Raw genomic sequence first — 25,719 nt, 5'->3', positions numbered from 1 at the left:
GAAGGGCAGAAAAAAACTTCCTAACCATTACACCTGCTCCCAAGTAAATTGGTCTGTGATAGGTGATGAGTGCCCCGGCTCTGGAGGTCTTCAAGCAGAGGCCGAGTCACCCATGTGGGGTGCACCATCATGGGAATTTCTTTTGAATATTGGTTGGACTAGGTGGCTGTTGGCATCTCTTCCAACTATCTCATTCTGTGACTCTCAAATGAAGCTGATGGGTTCATTAGGTTTCTCTCTCTGTCTCTCTGTCTCTCTGTCTCTCTCTCTCTCTCTCTCTCTCTCACACACACACATACACACACACACACACACACACACACACACACACACACACAAACACACGTTGTTAGCTCATATTGACCTTGCAGACCACTGAAATGCCCCCGATCTTTTTTTCCCCAATGAACTGTTGTCTAGTTCCTCTACCTCAGTCACTATTTGAGAATTATGTTTTCTGAATATTTCTCTTCATTAAACTCAAAACAGAACTCATTCTCTTCCCCTCCAAACCCATCCATCTTTGAAATTCTCAGTACTGACAATCTGCCCTCAGTGTCCCTGCCCCCCCAACCCTGCCCATCTGACCAGCAGTCAGACCTCCTCATTTCTTCTCACCAGGACACTTCTCCCATCTGTTCCCTCTTTTCTACTCAAGGAGTCACTTCCCTTCATCAATTCAGGCAGGACCCTCATCCCTTCTCACCTGGACTAATGCAAAAGCCTTCAAATTGGCCTTCCCTACCTACAGTCTCTCCTCGCCCTAGGCTACTGTGCACACAATTCCAAGGAATTTTCTTAAGATGCAGGTCTAACCATGTCACACCTACCCCCCCTCCCCATTCAGTCCTTACCGATGACATCCTGTTCTAAAGGCATCTTAGGGTAGGGCCTTCTATAAAGCAGAATATACTTCTGGACAGTGATTAACCACTTCATCATCCATCTCTTTGCTAAATCCAGATTTTTATCTGTAGGGTTTGCTTAGGGGGCATTGCATTAGACCTTGGCATTTTTCCTCTTGAGTCATTCCTGGTTTTCCTTTACTCTGTCCATCCTTTAGCACTGATTCTCTGCCTTTATTATTGTGCTATTTTTAACTCCTTCCCCTCCCAAATCTATCAGGATAAGAAAGCCCTCCTGTCTGGGCAGCCCCCCAAAATAAAGGTGGCCCCCAGCATCTTCTCTCCCCACATAAGGTGCAAGAACATCTGTGCTCTTTCTTGCCTGGGAGCCCCCTGCCGTCAGCTGTTTCAGCTGCTCACGGCTGGAAGCGGATGATATTACCGCTTCCAGCTGGGAACAGCTGATGGGCACAAAGGAGGGCCTGGGGGCTGCCTTGTCTGAGCTACTGGGAGGATGCACAGTCAGAGAGCAGGACAAGTCACCTTATTGTGCTGGGCTGGGGTGCAAGGGCTGAGTCCCCCTCCACTTCCTGCGTGGGACACCCCAGGGAAGGTTGTTTGGAGGGTTCATTCATTCTCATCTTCAGAGGTTTCCTCAGGACAAGGTGACCTCGTGAGCTCAAGACCGCATGAAGTGAAATATCTGAAGGGACCTGTTGGGGCCCTTAAGCTCCAAACAAAACAGTTCTCAGTGGACAAATATTGACTTTTCACTCCCTACTTCCTGAATTCTCTTCTCACCCTTTGAGAAGCACATATACTAGAATGGTATGGTTGCATCATCCATGCTATGGGACCACGCGGAAGGTGTCATGGAGCTGGCAGGGGGAGGTGGCCTTCAGGGATTTCCAGGACCAAAACATCTGCTTTACACAGACCCCAGCAGCTGGACTCCCCCTTGGTCTGTCCTCTAAGATTCTGTAGTTTAGCAAGGCTCTGGGGTGTTGGGTACACACACAAAGACCTTAGGGTTGAACAGTGCCATTCAGCTCTATCACCAATCATTGATGAAGCGCTGATGATGGTAATGAGGACATATTAAAGCACTTCAAGGTTTGTAATGTATCATGTGGGGCAGTTAGATGGCTCAGTGGATAGAGTGCGGGGCCTGAATTCAAATCTGGCTTCAGATACTAGCTCTGTTACCCTGGGCAAGTCACTTGACCCTGTTTGTTTCAGTTTCCTCATCTATAAAGTAAGATAGAGAAGGAAATGGCAAAGCATTCCAGTATCTTTGCCAAGAAAATTTGGTGTCATGAAGAGTCAGATATGACTGAACAACAACAAATATATATACACACATATAAATGTATGTGTATATATGTATATATATATATATATAGTATGTGTATATAAATGAAAATATATGTATATTTAAATATGTTTTTTTGTTAAGTTTGGGTTAAAGCATCTATATGCATGCATGTATGTGTGTATGTATACACACACACTATTTTCATTTGCTTCTCACAACAATCCCGTGAGGTAGATGCTGTCGTTATCCTCATTGAACAGATAAGGACATTTAGGCAGAGAGAAAGGAAGAGATTTGCCCAGGGTAGCACAGCCAGTTAGGGTCCAAAGCAAGGTTTCAGCTGCCATCTTGATTTGGAATCCAGTGCTCTGAACATTAGAGCATCTTGGGCGGGCTACTGTGCTTTGCCCTGGGGATATAAAACCAAAAGTGAAACAAGTCCTGCCCACGAGGAGTGGGCATTCGTGTGTGTGTGTATATGTGTGTGTGTGTGTGTGTGTGGTGTGTGTGTGTGTGTGTGAGAGAGAGAGAGAGAGAGAGAGAGAGAGAGAGAGAGAGAGAGAGAGAAGTAAATAGAAAATATTTGCAAAAGTAATTGCAAAGTCCTCTAGGGGAGCAGCGGGAGCCCATGGCCAAGGGGAGCTCAGGCAAGGGCTTGTGTAGATGGTGAAGCTGGAGAGGAGTCTTGGAGAGGACCAGATTCCAGGAGATGGTGGTGAAGAGGAAACACAGAAACAAGAGTCAGGATGTCACACACAGGGAACTGGAAATGGGCCATTTGGACTGGAATGCTGAGTGTATAAAAGACAGTAAGATGAGACCGCTCTGGAATGACAGGTTGGAGCCAGATTGTAAAGGGATTTAAAAACCAAACAGAGGAGTTTTGATTTTATCCTCAAGACAATAGCGCACTCCTGAAGCTTCTTGGATGGGGAGTGACCTGGTGAGACCTGTGCTTTGGGATGACCGATCAGGCAGCTACATGCATCGTGTGGGCACAGCCCTAAAGGAAGTCTCCCATCCACCCTTTTCCTTCGACATAATTGTCCAGATGCCCAACACAGGATCCTGGGGACAGAGATGCAGAAAAAAACAAAATAACATGATGGCCCCATGTAATACCAAGAGTGTCTATTGTGGGCCCTTCATATTTGCCACCAGACAGGCCCACCCCCTTTCTTGTGTATAACTTCCATAAATGATATCTTTTATGTCATTTTATGTAGAAGGAAGTAAGAAAACAGGCATTCATTAAGAACCTACTTTGTGCCAAGCTCTGGGCTGAGAACTTTACAAATATTTTCATATGACCCTGGGATAGAAACATCCTCAAAAATGAAAATAGTTTGGAACCCATGTACCATAATTCTTCATCACTAGGAATACATGTCCACCATATATCTTTCTTGTGACTTTGCTTCTTCTGAAATTGTGGGGATGCGGACTAACCTTGTGACCCCATTCATGTCAGTATCTCCTGGTAAGGAAATTCCCTCTACCAATGCAGGTGACCCCTCCAATACAACTTATAATCTTAGAGATTTGTCTAGCACCATGAGAGGCAGCTGGGTAGCCAGTGGACAGAGTGCTAGACTTGGAGTCAGGAGGACCTGAGTTCAAATCCAGCTTCAGATGTTAGCTATGTGACTTTGGGCTTGTGTTGAACTCTCTCTGCCTTAGTTTACTCATTTATAAAAAGGGCACAACGTTAGCACCTTCAGAATAAGGTTTTGGGAGGATCAAGTGAGGTAACCTGGAAGTGCTGGGTAAGTCCCAGCTATAATCATCATCATCACTGTCTTCCTCTTCCTCCTCCTCCTCCTCCTCCTCATCATTGTCCTTTTTATCATCATCATCACCATCATCACTGTCCTTGTCTTTGTCTTCCTTATCATCATCATCATCATCAACATCGTCCCTGAGAGTTTCAGTGCCTTGCCCAATTGCACACAGCCAGCAGGTTTTGGAGGAAGATTTTTCTGGTTCCCAGAAAATTCTGGTTGTCCTGGTTCCAAGGCCAGATCTCTCTCCACTATTCCATGCATCTTCTTGGAGACTGTCGTTGGGTCATTTTCACTCGTGTCTAATTGTTCGTGACCCCATTTGGCATTTTCTTGGCAGAGATACTGGAGTAGTTTGCCATTTCCTTCTCCAGCTCACTTTATATATGGAGAAACTGAGGAGAACAGGATTAAGTGACCTGCCTGGAGTCATGCAGCTAGTTAAGCGTCTGAGGCTGGATTTGAACTCGGGAAGATGAGTCTTCCTGACTTTAGTCAGGGCATTCTATCCACTACTATACCTAGCTGCCTCATTAGATTAGATTGTTCCAAAATTTATGATTTTACAGAATCACTGGGAAAGAGTTTGAGTTTCTTTGTTTTTTAATGTGATTTTGTGTTAGGAAAATAGTTCCCAAAGCTCTGGGAACCAATCCTTTGTCCTCAGCATGCCAATAACCATATTGCTATTTCGATTCCCTAAGGAGGCCCAGCCATGCTCCTCAGCCACAATGGTTATTAAATTGGCTCCAAATTGACGTGAAATGCAAAGGGTCCTTGCCCAGGGCTTTAAAAAATTGATTTCTTCCCCATAATGCTTAATCCTTGATTTTGACCCAAAAAGAGGATGCTGCATACAATACTTTCTCTTCCTCTGAGTGTGTTTCTTTCATTTCTTTTTCACTCTTCTGATCACAGGATTTAGAATGGGAATAGCCCTGAGAGAGGAATAATAAGAACTTGACCTTGACACGGCACATTAAGGACTGCAAAGTGCTTTAGAAATATTGTCTCACTTGTGCCTCCACGCAGCCTATGTACAGATGATGATGATGATGATGATGATGATGATGATGATGATGATGATTCCCGCCTTAGGTGTGAGGAAGCTGGGGCAGAGAGAGGTTGAAGGATTTGTAGAAACCATGCATTGCAGTGATATGGAGTCAGGAAGACCTGGGTTCAAACCCCTCCTCTGCCTGCTTCCTAGCCATGTGACACTGAGCAAATCATTTACCCTCCCTATGCTTATACTTCCTCATCTGTAAAAGGACAGTCTCAAAGTCCCTTCCAGCTCTGTGATTGTAGGAGATCACTTAATCTTATGTCTTCATTTTCCAGAGGAGGAAACAAAAACCCAGAGAGGGCACATAGCCTGACCTAGGAATGCAAGCGCAAGACAGTAGCAGACTGAAGATTCAAACCCAGTGATCTGACTCCAGAGCTAAGATTTTCTTCAAGACACCCTTTGTTATAAAGATGCTTCTCTTCTAAAGGCCTGAAATAACCAGCAAACCTGACCACCAGATTTCCTGTAGCTTAATTTCCATCAGGATCTCTTCCTTTGGCTCAGGCTGGGTGCGTGCATGATTTAACAGCTCAGCCTGCCGAAGAATAAAAATTGTAACTTCTTTCCCCTTCTCTATTTGGCCAAAACAAGCTGTGAAAGAATGTGAGATATATCATTTTTTTGGCCCCCGTTTCTGAGCAATTCAGGAAATCTATCCTGCCTTTCCAGATCCAACAACGGGGGCCTCACCTCCCAAAAATATGCAGCAACTGCTCCTTCTGGTGGCTTAAACCGTGACAATGTAGATGTTCTTCCTGAGGCTTCGCATCTATGTGTGTACCTGTCACAGGAAATGAAGCTTGAATGTGCAGCAAAGAGCTAGAAAGTAAGGGAAGGAAAACAGAAAACTTCTGCTAGAAGGATACTAGGCAGAGGTTCCTATGCCCACGGGAGGACCTCAGGGAGAAGGAGGGTTGGAGGTGACTGAGCATTCGTACCCTGAATGGAGCCCTGAGACTATCCTACCTGCTTAGAGTCCGATGGGGCAAAGGCAGATATCCTGGGCATATACAACCCCACTCCTTAAACTGTACTAGGACTTAGCACTGGACCTAGAAGTGTTCCAAAGACCCAATGCAGCCGGGTGGAAAGTGGACAGATGGTTGGATGTGGAATCAGAATGACCGGAATTCATATCCTGCCTCCTAAACTAGCTGGGTGGTCCTGGGGCAAGTCACTTAAAGCCTCAGCCTCAGTTTCCTCATCTGTCAAATGGGCATAATAATAGCACAACCTCTCAGAGTTGTTGTGAGGCTCAAATGAGATAATATATGTCAAATGTTTCACAAACCTTAAAGTGTTACATACATGAAAGTGGTTATTATTATTATGATTCCTTTTTGGTTCCCAGGCACTCCGTAATTCCTGGGTGTGTGGCTAATAAGAAAACTAAGAAAAAAAAAAAAGCTTTAAAAAAACCTGAACCTGTGATTCTGTCTTTGTTAGGTGAGAAACTCCCTCTAACAAAACAGACCAATATCTTCTCTGTGACTTTGTGTCTTCATGAATAGCCTAGAGCACAGAAAAGTTAAGTGACTTGTCCAGAGTCACACAGCCAGGAAGGGTCCAAGGCAGGAGTAGAAGCCAGGTCTTCTCAGTACTTTTACCATACATGTTTTCTTTCCCATTAGAGAGTAAGCTGCTCCTTAAGAACAGGGATGATTTTTCTGTTTGTTAATTCGGTACTTGGCACCATGCTGGCATATAGTAAGCACCTGGTAAATGCTTTTTTCTTTTCTTTTCTTTTCTTTTTATTCATCCATCCATCCATCCATCCATCCATCCACCCATTCTGGACTCTCAGACCACCTCTCTATCCCCTTCACCAACAGACAATCATAGTAAGGTTTGCAGAGTGCCTTTCCTATCTGATCTCACTGAATGATGGGGTCCTATTATTTCAAAGGTGACCTATCCCATCCTCAGATTGATCTGTGATCTCATGGCTATAGTCTTGCCTTCCTCGGTTCGGATTTCAACCTATCGGTGCCTGCCCATCTCTTGCAGTTTTTGTCCATGACCACCTTGTTTGTCCCAAGGAATCCACCCAGCCTGCTAGAGGGGCTCTGTCTCATTCTATTCAAATGGTGGTGATTATTTCCCAACCTTCCAATTATATCCGTGTGGGGAGGTACTAGTGTGGCTGGGTAACTCCTCGTTAGCATGGCCTTAGAAGATTGCCTGGGGGCACCGAGAGGGTAAATTACCTGCCCAGAGTCAAACTCCTAGTATGTGTTTGAAGTGGGATTCAAACCCATGTCTTTCTGACTCCCAGGCCAGTCTTCCATTCACTATGTTACACGGTCTCTAAATTTGCATCTTAATAGAAGAACTTAGAATGAGTTCACGTATTATGTGGCTACATTTTCCCTTTTTTCATTTTCAAAATGTTCAGGAACAAGAGTAGATGAAAGAATTCCATCTGAAGCCGCTTTGATTTCTAAGTAAGAAATTTGTGGCTCACCTGGCGGGTGTTACCATCGATCTCTGGAAGGAAGCATCTTCAACATTAACTTAGTCAAAGTTGATTTCACCGAGTCCCACTGAGTACTATATAGCTTGGTTACATGATGGAATTTTGGAGTTGAAAGGGACCTTAGCAGCTATCTTGTCCAACTTACATTCCTAAGGACGGATCTGTGATTTCTTGGCTCTAAGGGTCTCTGAGATGAGGAAACTCCCTCTCCCAAAGCAGCTAGGCACCTTCACTGCACCTTAGAGTCTTTGAGAGTTGTCTAGGGGCACTGAGAGTTTAAGCGACTTGCCCAGGATCATATGGCCAGTAGGTTTCAGAGGCAAGACTTGAACTCAAACCTTCCTGTCTCTCAGAGCAGCCTCCATTCAGCCTCTCTTTCTCCTCCCAAAAGAATCCCTACGATAATGCGCCTAACAAATAATGTCGATCCAGATTTTGCTTGGGGACCGCCAATGATTGGGAGATGACTCTCTCCTAAGGCATCCTGTGAAAGTTTTGGAAGGCTCCAAGCGCATGAGCCCTGCCAGAATAAGTGTAAGCTCCCTGTGGCTCAGGGCTGTTCAATGCCTATCTTGTTATCCTCCGTGCTCAGCACATGGTGAAGGGTTAATTGATGCATAGTGATTGATGATTAGGATTTCTTTCTCTTCTACCAAGCCTAGATCTGACTCTCTGTAATTTCTATTCATTAAGCAGAACTATCCCTGAGCCATAGAGCCGCAGGGACTTTCTGAGGTCATCTCATCCAACCCTTTCATTTTGCAGATGAGGAAACAAAAGCTCAGAACAGTTAAGTGAGTTGTCAGAGGTCACATGGCTAGGGAGGCAGGATTTAAAACCAGGCCACTTGACTCCAAAACTTAAGGGGGGTAGGGAGGGAGCAGGGAGGTATGCACAGAAGCCTAGATGTCATGTGGTCTCTAATGATAAAATTCAAGGGCTAGATTCTTTTTCAACCGAATGCCAATGGTCAGGCTGGGATTTACCCTTTTCTGCCCATATTGGATAGGGGTGGGGTGGGATGGACCCTCATTTTACATGAAAGACCCAAGGCTGGAAAATCAAATGAGGATGACAAACCCATTGTAGCTTGATCTGTCGACCCTTGGACCCTCTGAGATTGCATGTGGAAGAGGCAAGTCCTTGGCCGGAAGGCAACAGGTCATGGAGTCTAATCCAAACCCACCCAAGAAAAGAACAGAGGCATGGGAGCAGTGTAGAAACACATGTCCAGGCTGTAATTTGGGGGGACTTTAATTTAATATCAGTTCAGCCAAGGAATGGATTGCTATTAGGCCCATAATGATAAAACCTAGCTGGGTAATCTGTTTAGCATCCAACTTCTCCCCAACTGAGAAAGCAAACTCCAAGTCAGGAGGACATGTGAATATCCCATCAGTTACCTAGAAGCCAGAGATTGATATCCTCCAGACAACTCTCTCCACCTCAGAATGACAAATGAGGAATCATTACATTCCTCCTAAATGAAATTATGATGTTAAGATATATTGCTCGGGGCTTCTGGATAGACTTCTTCCAGTAAACTCTCCAACACAAAATATGACTTTGCAATCACTCAGAAAACAAGATGCTGAACCTATTGAAAAGAAAGTTGACGGCTGGGAAGAATGCTTCAGACACATTTTCCCCCTTTCTACTTAGGAGTGATTCATCAAACACAAAATACCTCGATGTGGGGAGACCAACATGGAAATGATGTGACAGGGAGTGTGCAGGTGCTGATTATGCTCACTGAAGAATCTGTACATCCAGGGCTTGTGAATACTGAAGCACTTTTATCCTTTGCTAAGAAACAGGGAGACTCCAACATTGGGTTGCAACAACAAATATGGATATGTATTTGTATGTACACGCATGTATATATACACACATGCTAGTATGTATCCAGACATACATATATGTACATGTATGTAGACATATCGACATGTAGGTATTGTGTGTGTGTGTGTATATATATATATATATATATATGCATGCATAAATACACACTTTCTTTTATTAAAGAGTCAGCATAGATTGAAAGAGTCAGCAGAAGACCTGGGTTCAAATTCTGCCTCTGGTCATTAATTGATTACTTGTACTATCTGAATCAAATAACTTAACCTCTCTGGGCCTCAGTTTCTTGATCTGTAAAATGACAGAGCTGGACCAGAGCCCCCTCCAATTCTACATGTATGCTCTTGTATTTCTTTAGCTACCTCAGGGTTTTAAAAAAAATCCATTCCTTCAGCACTATATATGATTGTGAATCTCACTTTGTTCCATAAACACGAATTACGTTTATGTCTGAAACTCACCCGTTCCATCTCAGTGGCCTCTGTGTGTGTTCTTTTCAATCTCATTTCACACTCCACTTCTTCGGCTGAAAAGAGGTGGAATTTGCATAGTTTATTTTTTTTTCTTCCCAAAAGGCTGAAGGCTAGGGACTTCAGTACCTCCAGGATCCACCAAAGGGACGGACTGACCACTCCAATGGGCAACAGATTCCTGGTTACTTTCTTTAAGCACTTTTCTGTTCAAAAGCTCTTGGGGAGGGGGCCAGGGGAGGGGAGCTTTGTTTGTCCAGAGAAGGAGAAAGAAATTAGCACCCTGTTGAAGTTAGCCTATAGTGAATCAAATTTAAGCCTCCACCCGGGCCCCCATCTGCCCAAAATAAGTAGTTTAAAAATGGATTTTGCCTTGCAGACAATGGTGACAGTGTTTATGGCACATTGGGTTGCCTCATTTGGGTCAGTCCTCATGGTCAGCTTGCACCCCACATTTAGAAATGGAACAGGAGCTCACTGAGCTTTCTGTGGCCACACTGGGGACTGTAATGGGCTCATTCACCGCAGCCGGCCAGGGACAGCATGTGTCAACAAGGCAGAGGGCTAGCGTCAATCCCTCCCTGTCTGGGCTCTCCCCTAGTCGCTGTGGGTTGGATGCTTTGCAGTGTGCTTGTCTTGCTGGTGGAAGCACCCAATGCCATGACTCATGGATTGCAACACCTGGCCCCCAGCCACAAGGTCCCGGTGGGAGGCCCCACAGGCGAGGACACATCCCCACATCCAAGATCAGGACCTGATTGAGCCAGCCTGCCTTCCTTCCTTCCTTCCTTCCTTCCCTCCTTCCTTCCTTCCTTCCCTCCTTCCTTCCTTCCTTCCTTCCTTCCCTCCTCCCTTCCTTCCTTCCCTCTTCCCTTCCTTCCTTCCCTCCCTCCTTCCTTCCTTTCCTCCCTCCTCCCTCCCTCCCTCCCTCCTTCCTTCCTTCCTTCCTTCCCTCCTTCCTTCCTTCCCTCCATCCTTCCTTCCATCCTTCCTTCCTCCCTTCCTTCATTCCTTCCTTCCTTCCATCCATCCTTCCTTCCATCCATCCTTCCTTCCATCCTTCCTCCCTTCCTTCCTTCCTTCCTTCCTTCCTTCCTTCCTTCCTTCCCTCCTCCCTTCCTTCCTTCCCTCTTCCCTTCCTTCCTTCCCTCCCTCCTTCCTTCCTTTCCCTCCTCCCTCCCTCCCTCCCTCCCTCCCTCCTTCCTTCCTTCCTTCCTTCCTTCCTTCCTTCCTTCCTTCCTTCCTTCCTTCCTTCCTTCCTTCCTTCCTTCCTTCCTTCCTTCCTTCCTTCCTTCCTTCCTTCCTCACAGAAGTGCTCCCAGATCTCCCAAGCCTGAGGAAAGACAATGAACAAAGCCATCAATGGTCATCCCTCTGAAGAACTCTCCCAAGAAGCCTCTGTCCTCAGAGACGCTGCATCCAGGTGACGGAGACACGGATTTAGAGTCAGAGGAGCTGGGTTCAAACTCTCCCCTGGCACCAGCTGCCATTGCAGCTCTCTAGACCTCAGCTGTAAAATGAGGCTGGTCAGAATGGATGTCCTGTGTAGTCCCTTCCTGCTCCTGAGCTCTGGGTCCATGGTCTTGAGCTAACATCTCTGCTTTTCTTTATCTGTAAAATTCAGGAGTTGTCCAGGATGGACTTCAAAGTCACTTCCAGCTTTCAAAAGATGGCCTATGCGTTTCTACACCTAGAAATCATTCTTTGGGCATCCCCAAGTGCCCGGCTTCACTTTTGTGCTGCATGCTCCAGTAGGGACCATGTGGCTGCTGGAGGTACAGCCTTTCTTTCATGGGTTGTTCCCCAGTCTGGTTGCAGGGCCTTGGCAGCCAAGAGGTTAAGCTGCTCCAGAGGCGGCATCCCCGTGGCTTTCCTGCCTGCGCTTGTACTGGCCTAAGGCAGTGCCTGATGTTAGGGAGGGAGAAAAGGAGTGAGTTCTTGCCTGGTCCCAGGTGGCAGACAGGCCAACCATGTTATTAAGGAGCAGAAACTCACAAAACCTTGATCTTCAAAAAAAAAAAAAAGCCCCCTTAATTAGCCCCAAGCCTGAGAGTAAATGGCATTCCACCAGAGTGAGGAGGAAGGGCTTCTTCTGACCTCCTGGTCTAATTCCTGCCATTGATGGATTTCGGGGTCCTGTGGGGAACCTTTGCCATCAGAGTCCCAGCTGCCCAATTCCCTTCGTTGCCTGGGCTTTCCTGGAGCCTCTTTCCAGCTTTCTCAGCTGCACTGGCCAGGTGCTCCCTGGCGGCCTCCGAGGAAGACAGAGCCTACATTTCTCTCCAGCGTCATGGCTGTGCTTCCCTCACCTGTCTTGGGCCAAAAGCAAAGCCACATTTTTCGAAATAGTCTTGTCATTCATTCAAATCAACAAAAAAACATGGCAACGACCACTTTTCTTTTTTGCAAAGCAAAATCCTTAAGGGAGTTTCACTTTAGAAATGAAAATGACACCTCAAAAAGAAATGGATTTGGGAGTGGGGCGGGAGTGGGTTTCTGCTATCAATTAACTGAGAATTCTTCTTCTGGTGCCCTGCGTGTGAAATAAAACTTGGAGCTCTGATCTATAGTGCTATTCTGGCTCATTAGGAAAGGGAGTGTGATGTAGTGAGGAAAGCCGGGTACCTGGAGTCAGAAGGATGTGGCTTCCAGTGCTGCCTCTGAGCTGTGTGACCTTGGGCCAATCAATTCATCATCCTGTGCCTCCATTTTCTCACCTGTAAAATCAAGGGGCAGGACTCAGTGGCCTCTGAGTTCCTTTCCAGTTCTACCTAGAGCCAGAATGGAAATGGAAGCTAGAGTTAAGGCTCAAATCGAGTGGGAGGATCATTATGTCATCCACAGGTCTAGAAGGACCAGAAGAGGCTTTAGGCACCTTCATGGCTGCCATCTATATTAGCAGGTGGATGGTACGATGGATAGAGTGCTGGGCCTGGAGTCAGAAAGACCTGGGTTGAAATCCTGCCACAGACACTCACCAGCTATGAGACCCTGGCATGTCACTTATCTTTTGTCTGCCTCAGTTTTTCCATCTGTAAAATGGAGATAATAACACCTACCTCTTAAGGTTGTTGCGAGTATATACGGAGATAATATTTGTGAAGTGCTTTGGAAACCTTAAAGTCCTACGTTATTATTATAATTATTAGCTATTATGACATAACCTTGTTAGAAGGGGAATGAGGAAAGTGACTCTAAGGAGGTCATTCTTAGAGGTAAGCATGCGAAATCAAACTCCTAAGTCCCGTGCAAAAGTGATAAGCATTCTTTGTAACTGTGTCATATTCCCTCTTCACCTCAGATTGTAATCTCTCCAGCAAAATATTCCCCAAATCCAGATGATGCATTATGTAATGCACTCCCTCACCCAAGGTCTGCAGTAGATGCCCTTCCGAAGTGCCCCTGCACCAGATGAGGGAATCGCCATCGGACAACTCCTCGGAACATTGCAAGGGGTGTGGGCAGGGACATCAAGGCTGACCTTCTGTAAACAAGGCTGCAGCTATTTGTTTCTAGAATTCCATTCGCCCTGTGATTAAAGGAGAATGTTTTGCCTCCCCATGTGATCCAATAGCATCCGACAATTACAAGTCCACTAGGGATCCCAGCTGCTGAAGAGATTCTGAAGAACATCAGAGCTTTTCTTCAAGAAAGTGTGTGTGTGTGTGTGTGTGTGTGTGTGTGTGTATGTGTGTGTATGTGTGTGTATGTGTGTGTATGTATGTGTATGTGTGTGTGTGGGGGGGTGGAGGTGTTTGTTGACTCAACCTCCCTCCTAGGATGTCAGAAGGACCATGGCCCCTCCTCCCATGTGAACCCAGAGCCTTCCCTAGGCATGATTTTAACCCCTGTGTTTCGATGATGGGAGATGGAGAGAACACTTTGACCAACGTCGGGGATTCTGACCTGTTCCAAACAAGAAAGGCTAACATCAGTTTTGACAACAAACAAAACCCGTTTTTGTTCTGTTCGTTCTCTTTCAAAGATTCCAGTTTCAAACCAAACACAACTTGTGGTTATTCTGTCAGATATTTATATAGCCACTGGGGCGCCATCGCTATGTGCTGCATACATCATTGTATTTTTTAAATGGACTTAATGAACATTTTTTTTTCTTTTCTAGTAACGACTTCATTGCCTTCAATGAATGCATTCCGATAGACCTCGTAACAAATGAGCACTCTGTGTTTGCATTAATGCCAAACACGTTTAACAAATTTTTAACAAGGAACCCTGGCTCATGGCCAGGCTCCTAGAGGGACACTGAAGGAATGCTATAAATTTAAACGAGCTTTTTACCTTTTCACTTAACTCGGCAAGTGTCTTGGCCGTCTTGGCATCTCCGTGTGGCGGAGGCTCTGGTTCGAGGCTGATGAAGCTGTTACGTTTTCCTTATTTTCATTAGTTCGTTGTACCTTTTTTTTTTCCTGGGGACTTTTAAATTGGCACAGCAGCGTGGGGCAGAGGAGGGTGGACAACATTTCGGAAACAGGCAGGGACTTATTTTATGAAATCATTCATATGTTTGTGTGTGCCTAGGTGCATGCACACATTGATGTGTAGATGTATACAGAGATTCTAGGTAGGCTACATATCCATATATGATGCCTGGCACACTGCGTGCATGTGATATATGAGTTTTCCTTTTGTTCATGTGTGAACACATATGTGAATAAGATTATATATATCATTTATTATATACTCTGTCACACATACACATATATATATACATATATACATAATATATACACACGCACACACACACATATACATATAAAATATCCTATAGTGGTAGGTATATGGCCATTCCTTGCTAAAAACACATCCATATTAAATATAGCATAATGGATATGGATGGAGATCATAGAATGATAAATTTCAAGCTGGAAGGAACCTTAGAGGCTGTCAAGTCAAACTCCCTTATTGTACAGAGGAGGAAAATGAGCCCCCCAGAGGTAACCTCCCTTAAGATCAGGGCTCCCAGATCCAGAGCCAGAAGGGTCTTGGGAGGCCATTCCACTCATTTTACTGAGATGTTAAGTGTCGTGCTAGAGGTCCCACAGTTAAAAAGTTGACAAAGCCAGCATTTAAATCCAGTTGCTTCTGGCGCAGTGGATAGAGCACCAGACTTTAGAGGCGGGAAGACTCATCTTCCTGAGTTCAAATCTGGCTTCAGACATTTACTAGCTGTGTGACCCTGGGCAAGCCACTTAACCCTGTTTGCCTCAGTTTCCTCAGCTGTAAAATGACCTGGAGAAGGAAATGGCCAACTACTGCAGTATCTTTGCAAAGAAAAGCCCAAATGGGGTCATGAGGACTCAAACATGACTGCACAAATGACCGAACAACAAAGTCTGACTCCAAATCTCCTGTTCTTTCCTCTGTAGAACGATGCTGTCTACCCTAGTTCCCATTCACAGAGTACTTGAAGGATTGACCAGGACACATGCTAGTTGTGACCCTGGGCAAGTCACTTTACTTCTCGTGGTTCCATTTATCCTGCATATCACTTGTTTGTACGTAGTTTCTTTGCCTGCTATCTCCCCATCAGATTATGAGTTCCGTGAGGGCAAGGGCTATCTTCTGCCTTTCTTTGTATCCCCAGTGCTTAGTATAGTGTCCAGAACATAGTAAGAGTTAAATCCATGTTTATTGACTGACTGACTGACTGACTGACTGACTCAGGCAATTCAAGTTACAGATCCACAAAAATGGAGGGAGTTTTCACATTGGGAGTTCCTCTCCCTAATGAAATCATATATCTATGTGCACATGTGCATAGAGATGCGTGTACATGCACACATATGTGCATATATTCACCAGGAAGTCCGTATTTATCATTTAGCAGTATATGGAGATAAAGGATGCAGAAGAAGAAGGGTCTCTAGGGTCTCTCTCAGATTAAAGAAGGTTATTAGGGGAAATTTCAGCTAAACACCTCTCTATTCAGCCTACATTTTAAAGAAACAACTATACCATCACCAAGAAATGCAGCTAATGCATCAAAATCTGGGTTGGAACCTAGCAGATGTCTTATCTTGAGACAAGAGAAAAAAGAGCGGTCCATGCTACCTAATGCCAACTGGCTAATGCAGAGACTAGTGCTAGAATTAGGAGGTCCGTGTTGATTGGAAACTGGACCCTGGGCCAGCCTATGGCTGTTCCATTCTGCCCACCTGGTGGATGGATATCACAAAAGTGCTCCTGAAGGGAGTAGGAGTGATCCAGTCCAAAATGGCATCCTACAAACTGTTCCATGAGGACTTCTTGCATTATTTTTTGAATTTCTGGAAATACAATATTGCCCCTCAATGACATACAGCCACTCAGCCTCATTGATGAAACTCCTTGGCTTCATGTGCAAATATGACTTAGCATCTCTCCTGTTATGATATAGTTGCTACTGAATTGAGGCAGCTTGGTATTCTAGATGGAATGTCCGAGCTCCTAGAAACAGAAGACTTGGGTGTGCAACCTCTCCCTGGAAATGACTAGTTAAGTGATTCTGGGAAAATCACTTCACCTCTCCAGAGTGCAGTTTTCTTCCCCACAAAACCATGAGACTCATCCTATTCACTGCCATCTACCTCCGAGGGAGGGTAAACATCACATTGCTCCATTCATGGGAGCTGAAGCAATAACCCCTCAGGACCACCAGGACCCACTGGTCCAGGACTTTACAGAGTCACATTTCTATTCTCAGGTGCCATCCAATGGTAGGAGACCACTCTCAATAGAAAATTATTGCTTTCCACTCATATTTTTGAATTATGGCTTCAAGGTGGCGGGTCCTCACAAAAAAATTAAATGATTTAATGTAATTTGTTGCTACTTTGCTCAGAACAATAATAAATAAATCTTCATGAGGAGACTGGAAATCCATTTAGACTACATTTAAAAGATGCTAAGCAATAACACAGATGTAGGGTTATAGATTTTTTAGGAACAGGAATGGCCCTATTGGGTTTTCCTCAGCCTGGAGTCTCCTGATGGAAGAGCTTTGCAGGATCGCCATTTCCTCAGAATAACCAATCCGTCCTGTGGCAGGCCTTTGTTAATTACCCTATCAGTGGCCAGCCTGTGTTCATGTCGGCACCATGTGCAATCAGTTAGGCAGGGGGCTGGCCGCCACCGCCTCTGTGAATGGGTATCTGTTTTTGTATCTGGGGGCAGGCTACACACATTTGGAAAGCATATGGGACATAATGGACATTAACCCAGATGTCAAAAATAGCCCGCTTTTTACTACTGTTATTAAACAGTTTCCCGTCTACCCCCTTTGTGTTTACCAAAGGGCCCTTTCTCCCAGCCTGTTTCTGCAAATCACTGTAACCGGCACTGAGTGGCTGGAGAAGACAGCAAGCATTGGGCAGGTGTCTTTATTCTAAAGAAAAACAATCAGAAAGGATATTTGTGCGATACCACACTTTTTATATTCCCCTCAACTAGGGAGCTTGTCGCACGGTTGCTTCCAGGAATGTCTTCAAATGGAAGTATTTCAATCACGGTCAGAAAACAAAAATATGGAAAAAGGAAAGAAATGTACACCACCTGGTCAGATTAGACAACGAAAACCATACAAAAAATGTATTAGCCACCTTTGAGGAATAGCGGGGGTATCCTATTTCATCATAGGATTACAGAGCGAGAACTAAAAGCCAGTTCAGTGATCATCTGTTCAACCCCCTCATTTTACACATGAGGAAACTGAGGCTTGGAGAGCTTAAATGACTGACCCTGTCATTTATTTTTAAATGTCACAAATGTCACAAAAGTAAAAATGGCAGAACTGGGATTAAAACCTGGCTCAGAAGATCACAGATGTAAACATAGAAGAGACCTTGGAAGCCATCTCATTCAACTCCCTCATTTTTCAGATGAGGAAACTGAGGTGTAGAAAGTTTAATAACGTGCTCTCAATCTCACGGGTTTTAAGTGACAGAGCTGGGCTTCAAACTGAGGTCACAGAATCATAGAGAGAAATCTGGAAAGCACCATTGGACGTCATCTAGCTCAACTCCTTGATTTGACAGATGGAGAATCTGAATCCCAGGAAGGTGAATCAATGTACCCAGAAGTTGCAATACCTCCCAAGCATGTCTTCTGTTTTTAAGCTGTATCCTTCCAGTAGAATATATAAGGTCCTTGAAGGCAAGTGCTGACTTTTTGTCTTTTGTATTCCCAGTGGTTAGCTCAGGACCTTGTGCCCAGAAGGAATTGAATAAATGCTGGTTGAATTGAAGTCTCTGTACCTCTGGTCCTCACTTACCTTATTTGCCCATGTAAAATAAGGGATTGAATTAGATCAGTAAATCAACAAGAATTTCTTTACTGCTTCCTGTATTCCAGCCACTGACCTTGAGGAGCTTACAATCTCAGTAGAGGAGACGATGTCCATATATAAGTATATAAAGAATGTACAAAAGACATATAAGCTATTGTTGGGAAAGGCACTAGCAGATGGTGGGGCAGGAAAGGCTTCTTCAGCCTAGCCTTAAAGAAAGCAATGGATTCTAAGATGTAGAGGTGAGGAAGGAAGGTGTTCCAGGCAATCAAGGACAGCAAGTAGTACAAAGGCAAAAAAACTGGAGATGTGATACTGTATTTGAAGAACAACCAGAAGGATAGTTTGTCTAGACTTCAGGGTGCATGAAAAAGAGTAACATAAAATAAAGCTGGAAGGGTGGTTTGAGATCTGGTTATGAAAAACTTGAAATGCTCTCTGTTTTTGATCTTAAAAATAGTGGGAAGCCACTAGAATTTACTAAGCCCTATAGGAACAGACTTATGTTTGAGGAAAATCATTCTGGCACCTATGTGGAAAATGGATTGAAAAGGGGAAAGACTAGTTGGGAGACCATTAGGAAGCCATTTCAGTAACACAGGTAAGAAGTGATGAGAACCTGGATTAGGGTGGTGGCCAGATATGGAAGAATGGGGGCTGGTAGGTAGATTTTATATATATATATATATATATATTATATATATATATATATATATATATATATATATATATATATTATATGTATACACACACACACACACACACACACACACACACACACACACATATATGTATGTATAAAGATCTAAGAGCTGATTGGCTATGTGGAATAAAGGAAATAGAGAAGTCGAAGACAACCTCAAGGTTGGGAGGATACAAGCATGATTTCATATTTATTCTGTACATATGTGTGATATTTTAATTCTATTATATTCTATTTAGAATTCTATAGAGAGACTTATCTTCCCCATTAGGATGCAGACCCCTTGAGAACAGTGATTATTTTACTCTGTATTTATATCTCCAGCACCCAGGGCAGTTGCTGGCTCATAGTAGGCCCTTGATAACTATTGGCTGATTGATGGCTCCCTTGATGGAATCTAAGGTTTCTTCTAGTACTAAATGAAAGGGCGCACGGATTGAATTAGGTCAAGCAGTTGTTCTTGTTTGTCCTCGATTTTTTTTAGGCATTTAGGGTTAGGTGACTTGCCCAGGGTCACACAGCTGATGAGTGTCAATGTTTGGTCTGAGGTTGGATTTGAATTCAGGTCCTTCTGACTTCAGGGCCGGTGCTCTATCCACTACACCACCTAGCTGCCCCCTGTTCTCGAAGGGTTCCACGGCACCAGAAAGGTGATGCCATGACTTGCAAGTGGACTGGATTTAAGTGAAGGAGGGATGTGCAAGGTTACTAGCCTCACAATCTCCTCCAGAGCCATCTAGGCCCAAAGGCAAGAGATAGATCAGGATGACCGGGGCAGTGGGATGGTATCAAAAATGGACCTTTTGGAAGAGCATCAGGGATCAGATTCACATCCTGTCACTTACTAGACATCTGATGTTGGACAAGAACTTTGGCCTCTGCAGGTCTTTTTTTCTTCCTCTATAAAATGAAGAGCTTGGATTAGGACCTCTTGAGCCCCTTCCAGCTCCAAGACCTTGGTCTTCTGAGCCTAGACCCTGTGTCACCAGATAGGCATGGCCTTTGTTCTGGGCCATGTGATCCTTGGGATGAAGGAAAAGGAGAGGATTATTCAGTTATGCTGTGACTGGTTGGCTTTTGCCTGGGCATCCTCTCATCACCAGCCCTGCTTTATTTGAGATCTCCATGTGTTTGTGTGTGTATGGGTATGTGTTTTGCAACTGAATAAATGCTTGCTCCTTGGTACTTTATCTTGGAAAATCTTCAAGAAAAGATAGTAGAAATTGGCTGGGATGATTCTATCCTTCTCCCAACACAAATTTCCTCTCATCCCCCCACCCATTTCCTTTTTTTTTTTTTAAATGCCCATGGCATTTTGATTACTTCAGTCATTCAGTGTATCAGTAGATGTTGCAGAGAAAGTTCTTGCCTATATTGGTAGAAGGAGTTTCCTCACTTGGGAATTCCCTATACTAATGAAATCATAGTTCCAGTCCCTATTGCTTCAATATTTCTGTCAATCCTTTGAAAAGATGATTAAGGTACTTTTCATGCACAGAAGAATGAAAAGTATGCAGAACTCACAACACAGAATGCATGCTCTGACTTTGAATTTTCATTTCAAGAAAAAGTTTGCCAAGATTTTATGGGCCAGAGTTAGTAACGCGATCTGCTTCCAATACTCCCTCACTCTCCTGCTCTGCAGCTTCTCCCCCCTCACCCCAAATTCAAGGGTTCTTAACCTGAAAGGTTATACCCATTCCCTAAGAGTTGGAATTAGCAGAGTTCATCCAAATGCAGATCTCAGATTGGCTGTTTAATGATGGCCACACAACTGCCCTGCCATTCAAAGCCATTGGCCTTTCATTAGTCAGCAGTGATCAGAAAATGCTGAACGTGCTTTCGACATGACTGAGCTGTTTTCATGGCTATGTTTCTTCCCTGAATACCTTTTCCTTCCCCGGGCACTGAAGAGTCTCATAAACCGCAACAATTCTTGGGAGTTTAATCAATCAACCAAACAATCAGCAAGCGTTGATGAAGCTCCTACTATGTGCAAGGTACAATGGTAGGTCCTGGGGATACAAGGACACAAATCAATCATATAAATGCTGGGGGAGATGCCTTTGTAAGTCACCAACCTCTGCAGTTATAAGAGTAAATCCTTATTTCATAGTAGGAATCTGCGGTTTCCTTCGAGCCTAAATGGTAACAGGACTACATGTCCCCAAATATCTCCATAATTAAAAAATGAACTGGAATATCAGGGTGCTTTGACTCCATTATCACAAGCACTCAGACATTTGAAGGTTTCCATTTCTTTCATCTGGATGTTTGACACCAGGTGTGCTAGATCGTCTGTAGGGGATCATGGGTAGGTTTGTTTGCCAAGTTTAGGTGAATTGGACTGCAGCTCTTGGTCTCGCCTTCCCTTCTCAGGTTACCTTGCATCCACTCCTGGGTATGTTAAGTATGTACCTAGTCATTTGCATGTTGTCTTCTCCATCAGGGTGTGAGCTTCTTGACAGCACAGACTGTCTCCCTTCCCCCTTTTTTTGTATTGCCAGCACCTAACACAGTGCCTGACATTTAGCAGGCACTTAGTAAAGTGTTCAAGAAATGTTTGATGACTACCTGAAGACTCATATAGTCAGTTTCCTAGTTTGATAGATTCAGTGCTGCAAGAGATCTTGAAAGTGTTCTGGACAACCTCTCCTTTTTCAGATGAGGAAACAGAAATCCATAGAGGATAAATGACTGACATATAGAATGTAAGCTCCTTGGAGGCAGAGACGGCTTCATTTTGGTGTCAGCATCTCCAGCATCTATCATAGTGCCTACTGAATTTCAGACACTTGAGAAATGTTGGTTGGTTGACCGATTGATTGGCTGAAGTGAGTAGCAGAGCTAGAAGTCAAGTACAGCCTCTTTTATACCATTCTTCTGCCTAGTCAATGTTAATATGAGTTCTAAGCTCTCTGGTATTTAAAAAATATATATGAATCCAAGCTCTAGGCAACTCTCTGAGACTATGCACTACATAACTGTTGCCAACTTGTCACTATGGACATCTTCAGTCCAGGACCCACCCTCTCTCAATGAATCTACACTATCTACTTTTTGAAGAATATCATCTATGTCCTACGAGGTTTAGACAGTTTCCTAGAGATCTTCTCCAGTATCAGTTAATTTCCAATGGGCTCTGGCTGATCTCCTCCCTACTGACTCTTTTCCCAGTACCCCAAAAGCACACTAAGCCATCTCCACTTTTCACTCCCCACAGATAAGTCTGTCATAGAGCAGATCACTGCATTTGTTGACATGACTGGTATTATTTCTCCTACTAAACGCCTTTTTTTTTCTTATTGTAGTTATCTGACAGAGAGGCTGGATGGAGAAAGAAGATACTGTCCCGCAAAAATGCTCTGATAATCTATTGCAGAGGATCCCACACCCCTCCCTCACGATGGCCAGAATGGAGGGGGTCATAGCAATGGAAGATGAATGTTCCTTTTTTGCTGTCTGATGCAAGACCTAAGGACTGGATATGTTCTGCCTTATCTCGTCTTGTCTCTTGCAAAGTCCATTCTGTTCAAGAGCAGAAAAGTAGAGTGGATGGACAGGACACAGCCTTCATTTTTCAGAGTGGATGAATTATTTTTTGTTTTGTTTTGGAGCTTGGGGGTTAACAATGTGACCACCTCTCCTAATTCTCATTCCTTAATAATGTTCAGTTTGAGTTATTTCAATGCCATTTGATAAATTTTAATACTACCAAAGTTTAATTGTGTGATAAAATTTCTGTTTAGATGTATTAACTTCATCTCCAATGACTATGCTAATTTGGTCAATAGTGTCATTTCAAATGCATCAGATTATCAAAGAAAAAAAGAAAAAGAATGAAAGGAAGGAAGGAAGGAAGAAAGGAAGAAAGAAAGAAAGAAAGGAAGGAAGGAAGGAAGGAAGGAAGGAAGGAAGAAAGAAAGAAAGAAAGAAAGAAAGAAAGAAAGAAAGAAAGAAAGAAAGAAAGAAAGAAAGAAAGAAAGAGAAAGAAAGAAAGAAAGAAAGAAAGAAAGAAAGAAAGAAAGAAAGAAAGAAAGAAAGAAAGAAAGAAAGAAAGAAAGAAAGAAAGAAAGAAAGAAAGAAAGAAAGAAAGAAAAAGCCTAAGTGAGCTGTATTGAATGGAGTCAGCACTATTCATCTCCCCAGCTATGTGGACTGTTGAACAAAGAAACCTGAATGCCAAAGGCAAAAAAAACCAAACAAACAAAATGAGCCTTTACCCTCCACTGTTTCTTTAACCTGTTTTTCAAATAATCGTATATTTATATTATCACTAACTAGTAGTTAGCTCTGGGCCAGGTTGGAAATGGAATCAATTTTTGAAAATAATCATGCGATTAGAGCTTGTTGGCAAGAACTCGCCTGATGAAAACATGGTGGTAGTGTGTCTCTGACAGTGAACGGGGCATCTGAAAACCCATCGTACCTGATTTAGTCTACACTGTTCATGTATCAAGGCATGACAAAAGCATGAGGGGTCCACATATGTGTTCATACAAATCTGGTGACATCCATACAGATGAGCCAGGATGGAACCTCAGACTTTTCTCATCCAGTTACATATCAATGTTTTAATATAAAAGCTGGTACTCCTGAACATTTCAAGATACAAGTTCCATGAAAACAGTGTACACATTTGACCTTCTGCAAAGAAAGGATTCTTTTTGTTGTTGTTGTTGTTGTTTTTAATTTTGATGAAAAAATGTAGTCTCCAACATGGATTCCAGTGCATCTTAAACATTCAACAAGAAAACACCCCAAGGAGGAGGAGCGACATTCTTCAAAGTTGTGTCTCTGTATATAGCTCTACAAAATACATACGTGAAGTGCAGTCATTATTTAAAGCACATGACAGGGAGAAAAGGCCAAATTTTCTGGTCTTTACATAGTGATGTGGCACCAGAGAGAGTTAAACTCACACTGGAGGGAGGGAGAAAACAAAAAATGATTCTAACAACTTCATAAAGCTCACAAAAAAAGTCTGGTGAACATGTGCAAAAGTTCAGCTGTGAGATTGATCCATCCTATTTTTCTTGTCAAGAAAAGACATTTTTTTCCACGTGGATGTGAGTAGGACATGCATAGCAGAATTTTTAAGGGACAAACATTGGATTTAAGCATGAGTGGCCTTAATAATTATAGTTGGTTTTTTTTTAATTGTTCCCATGGAAACGGATTCAAAAACTGATACGCCTGAAGTCTTGCCCTGATTTTAGTCAATGGTCTTTCTGTAAGGTTGTTGGGGGCAATTAAAACACTTGAAATCCTTTGTGAGTGAGTGAGGTATTGAAAAGGCAGAAGCCTCTTTGTCAAGGAGCAGGGGGGGGTGGGAGAGCCATTTTAGCTATCCCATCCTTGCTCATGGGTAGGAAGCCCCTCGTGGGATATGAGCTTCTCGTTCCAGGTTGGGTGGTTGTCTTTGGAAAGTTCATGAAGCGTGTAAGGCTTATGTGTCACCCAAGTAATCCAACTACATTCATATTTAAAACGTTTGTCCTTTATCTATCAAAGGGATTCTAGATCTTTGCCGAAGACAAAAAATGCCCAGTTCTCTGGCAAGGTATCAAATCTATCTGTAAATGCAGACCAGAAATGTCTCTCCTATACCCACTGGGCTGTCCTCTTCAGGTGCAGCACCCAGGTGTCTCTTACAATCAGGTTTCTACCTTCACTTTGCAACTGAATACTTGAAATAGAAAATAAACTAGGGGAAAATAGGGTCCTCAGAACAAATCTGTAGAGTTAGCTATTTCTATGTATGTGCCAATGTTGTCACACTTCTTTATTGTTTGGGAAGGGTATTTTGGCCCTGTTTCTGTTGGTAAGAGTATTATTGATTAAAAAAAATGACTTTATGGGGACAGCCAGTTTTGTCCCCCTAAAAGGTCCCATTTTTGTCTAGCATTGTATCTTTTCCCATTCCATGTAACATTCTATGATGTTCCAGGGGTGGGTGGGATGGGATTGCTTTTCATATATTACAAATAGACTCTGGGTTTAAAAAACAAAACAAAACAAAACACTGTGATGTTGGGAAAATCTTGGATTTGAGCAACCTTAAGTAGGCTTCCCCCTGAAGTTTTAATGATGTTAAAAACAGACAAATGTTTTTTGGCTAACACTTATGTAAAATCATTCTACCTTTCATGCAGAGTCAGGCCTGCAACTCATAGCCTCTTTAATTTCAATGGACAGTCTTGATTTTGTATTTATGAAATTTTACGTATTCCAGTATGCACGTTAAATGCACATGACTTTTGTTTGAAAGTGAGTTTCAATTACCTTTTTAAACAGTGTTTATGCCAAGACCGCCAACATGTTGACATGCACTATATCTGCGATGTTTTTGTGTAGAGTGATGTTTGAACATGATGTGCTGCACCGATGGGTCAGTATCTCTCCATTTCCTTGAGACCCTCATTTCATAGTGCTTCTTGTGATAATTTCTTCAAGTGAGTGGCATGTGGATTGTAGCACTGACATGTGGCTAAGGACCTCGATATGAACCAATTAAGGAATTCTCAGAAATTACCCACGGGCATGTATTAGACAAGTCATTGTAACTTAACGTCCTGTAGAACTGTAATGTGCAAGGTGTGTAGAATCCATAGCATTGTGACCTCGTGTATGAGAAGTGCTGTGCTGATCACCTTGTTTCTACCCATGAAATAAACTTTCTTTCTTTCTTTCGGAAGTGAGTGATTCATTCCAATGCAGAGAAATCCTGGCTGCATTTTTCCTAGGCTTGAGCTATCATGGAGCTTCCTGAAAAGTTTTCCACTGTTGCCCAGCCCACCAACTTGCCTTCTCATTAGAAGGGACCTTGAGATGACTGCAGAGGAATTCCTTATCCATCGAAGCCAGTTTGGGAATTGAGAAAGGGCTAAACTTCACCCCTGATTCAGCATTCAATAAC

General features: G+C 43.4%; 1 protein-coding gene across 6 annotated transcripts in view; it reads left to right on the top strand.

The window, feature by feature from the left end:
* Positions 1-25,497, top strand: part of ERC2 (ELKS/RAB6-interacting/CAST family member 2) — a 1,023,879-nt gene extending 998,382 nt beyond the window's left edge. For 5 of the 6 annotated variants that reach the window (XM_020970639.2, XM_078152062.1, XM_078152065.1 and 2 more), the window contains one exon: positions 22,112-25,497. In XM_020970639.2, the coding sequence (XP_020826298.1) occupies positions 22,112-22,231 (120 nt within the window). In that variant the 3' untranslated portion in view covers positions 22,232-25,497. The remainder of the gene's footprint in view (positions 1-22,111) is intronic. The other variant, XM_078152063.1, reaches the window with a different exon arrangement.
* Positions 25,498-25,719: the final 222 nt, after the last annotated feature.

The sequence above is a fragment of the Phascolarctos cinereus genome, unplaced genomic scaffold, assembly GCF_003287225.1.
Source record: "Phascolarctos cinereus isolate Bilbo 61053 unplaced genomic scaffold, phaCin_HiC Scaffold_4;HRSCAF=312, whole genome shotgun sequence".
Classification (NCBI taxonomy): Eukaryota; Metazoa; Chordata; class Mammalia; order Diprotodontia; family Phascolarctidae; genus Phascolarctos; species Phascolarctos cinereus.
This window is presented reverse-complemented; position numbering and strand designations above follow the sequence as displayed.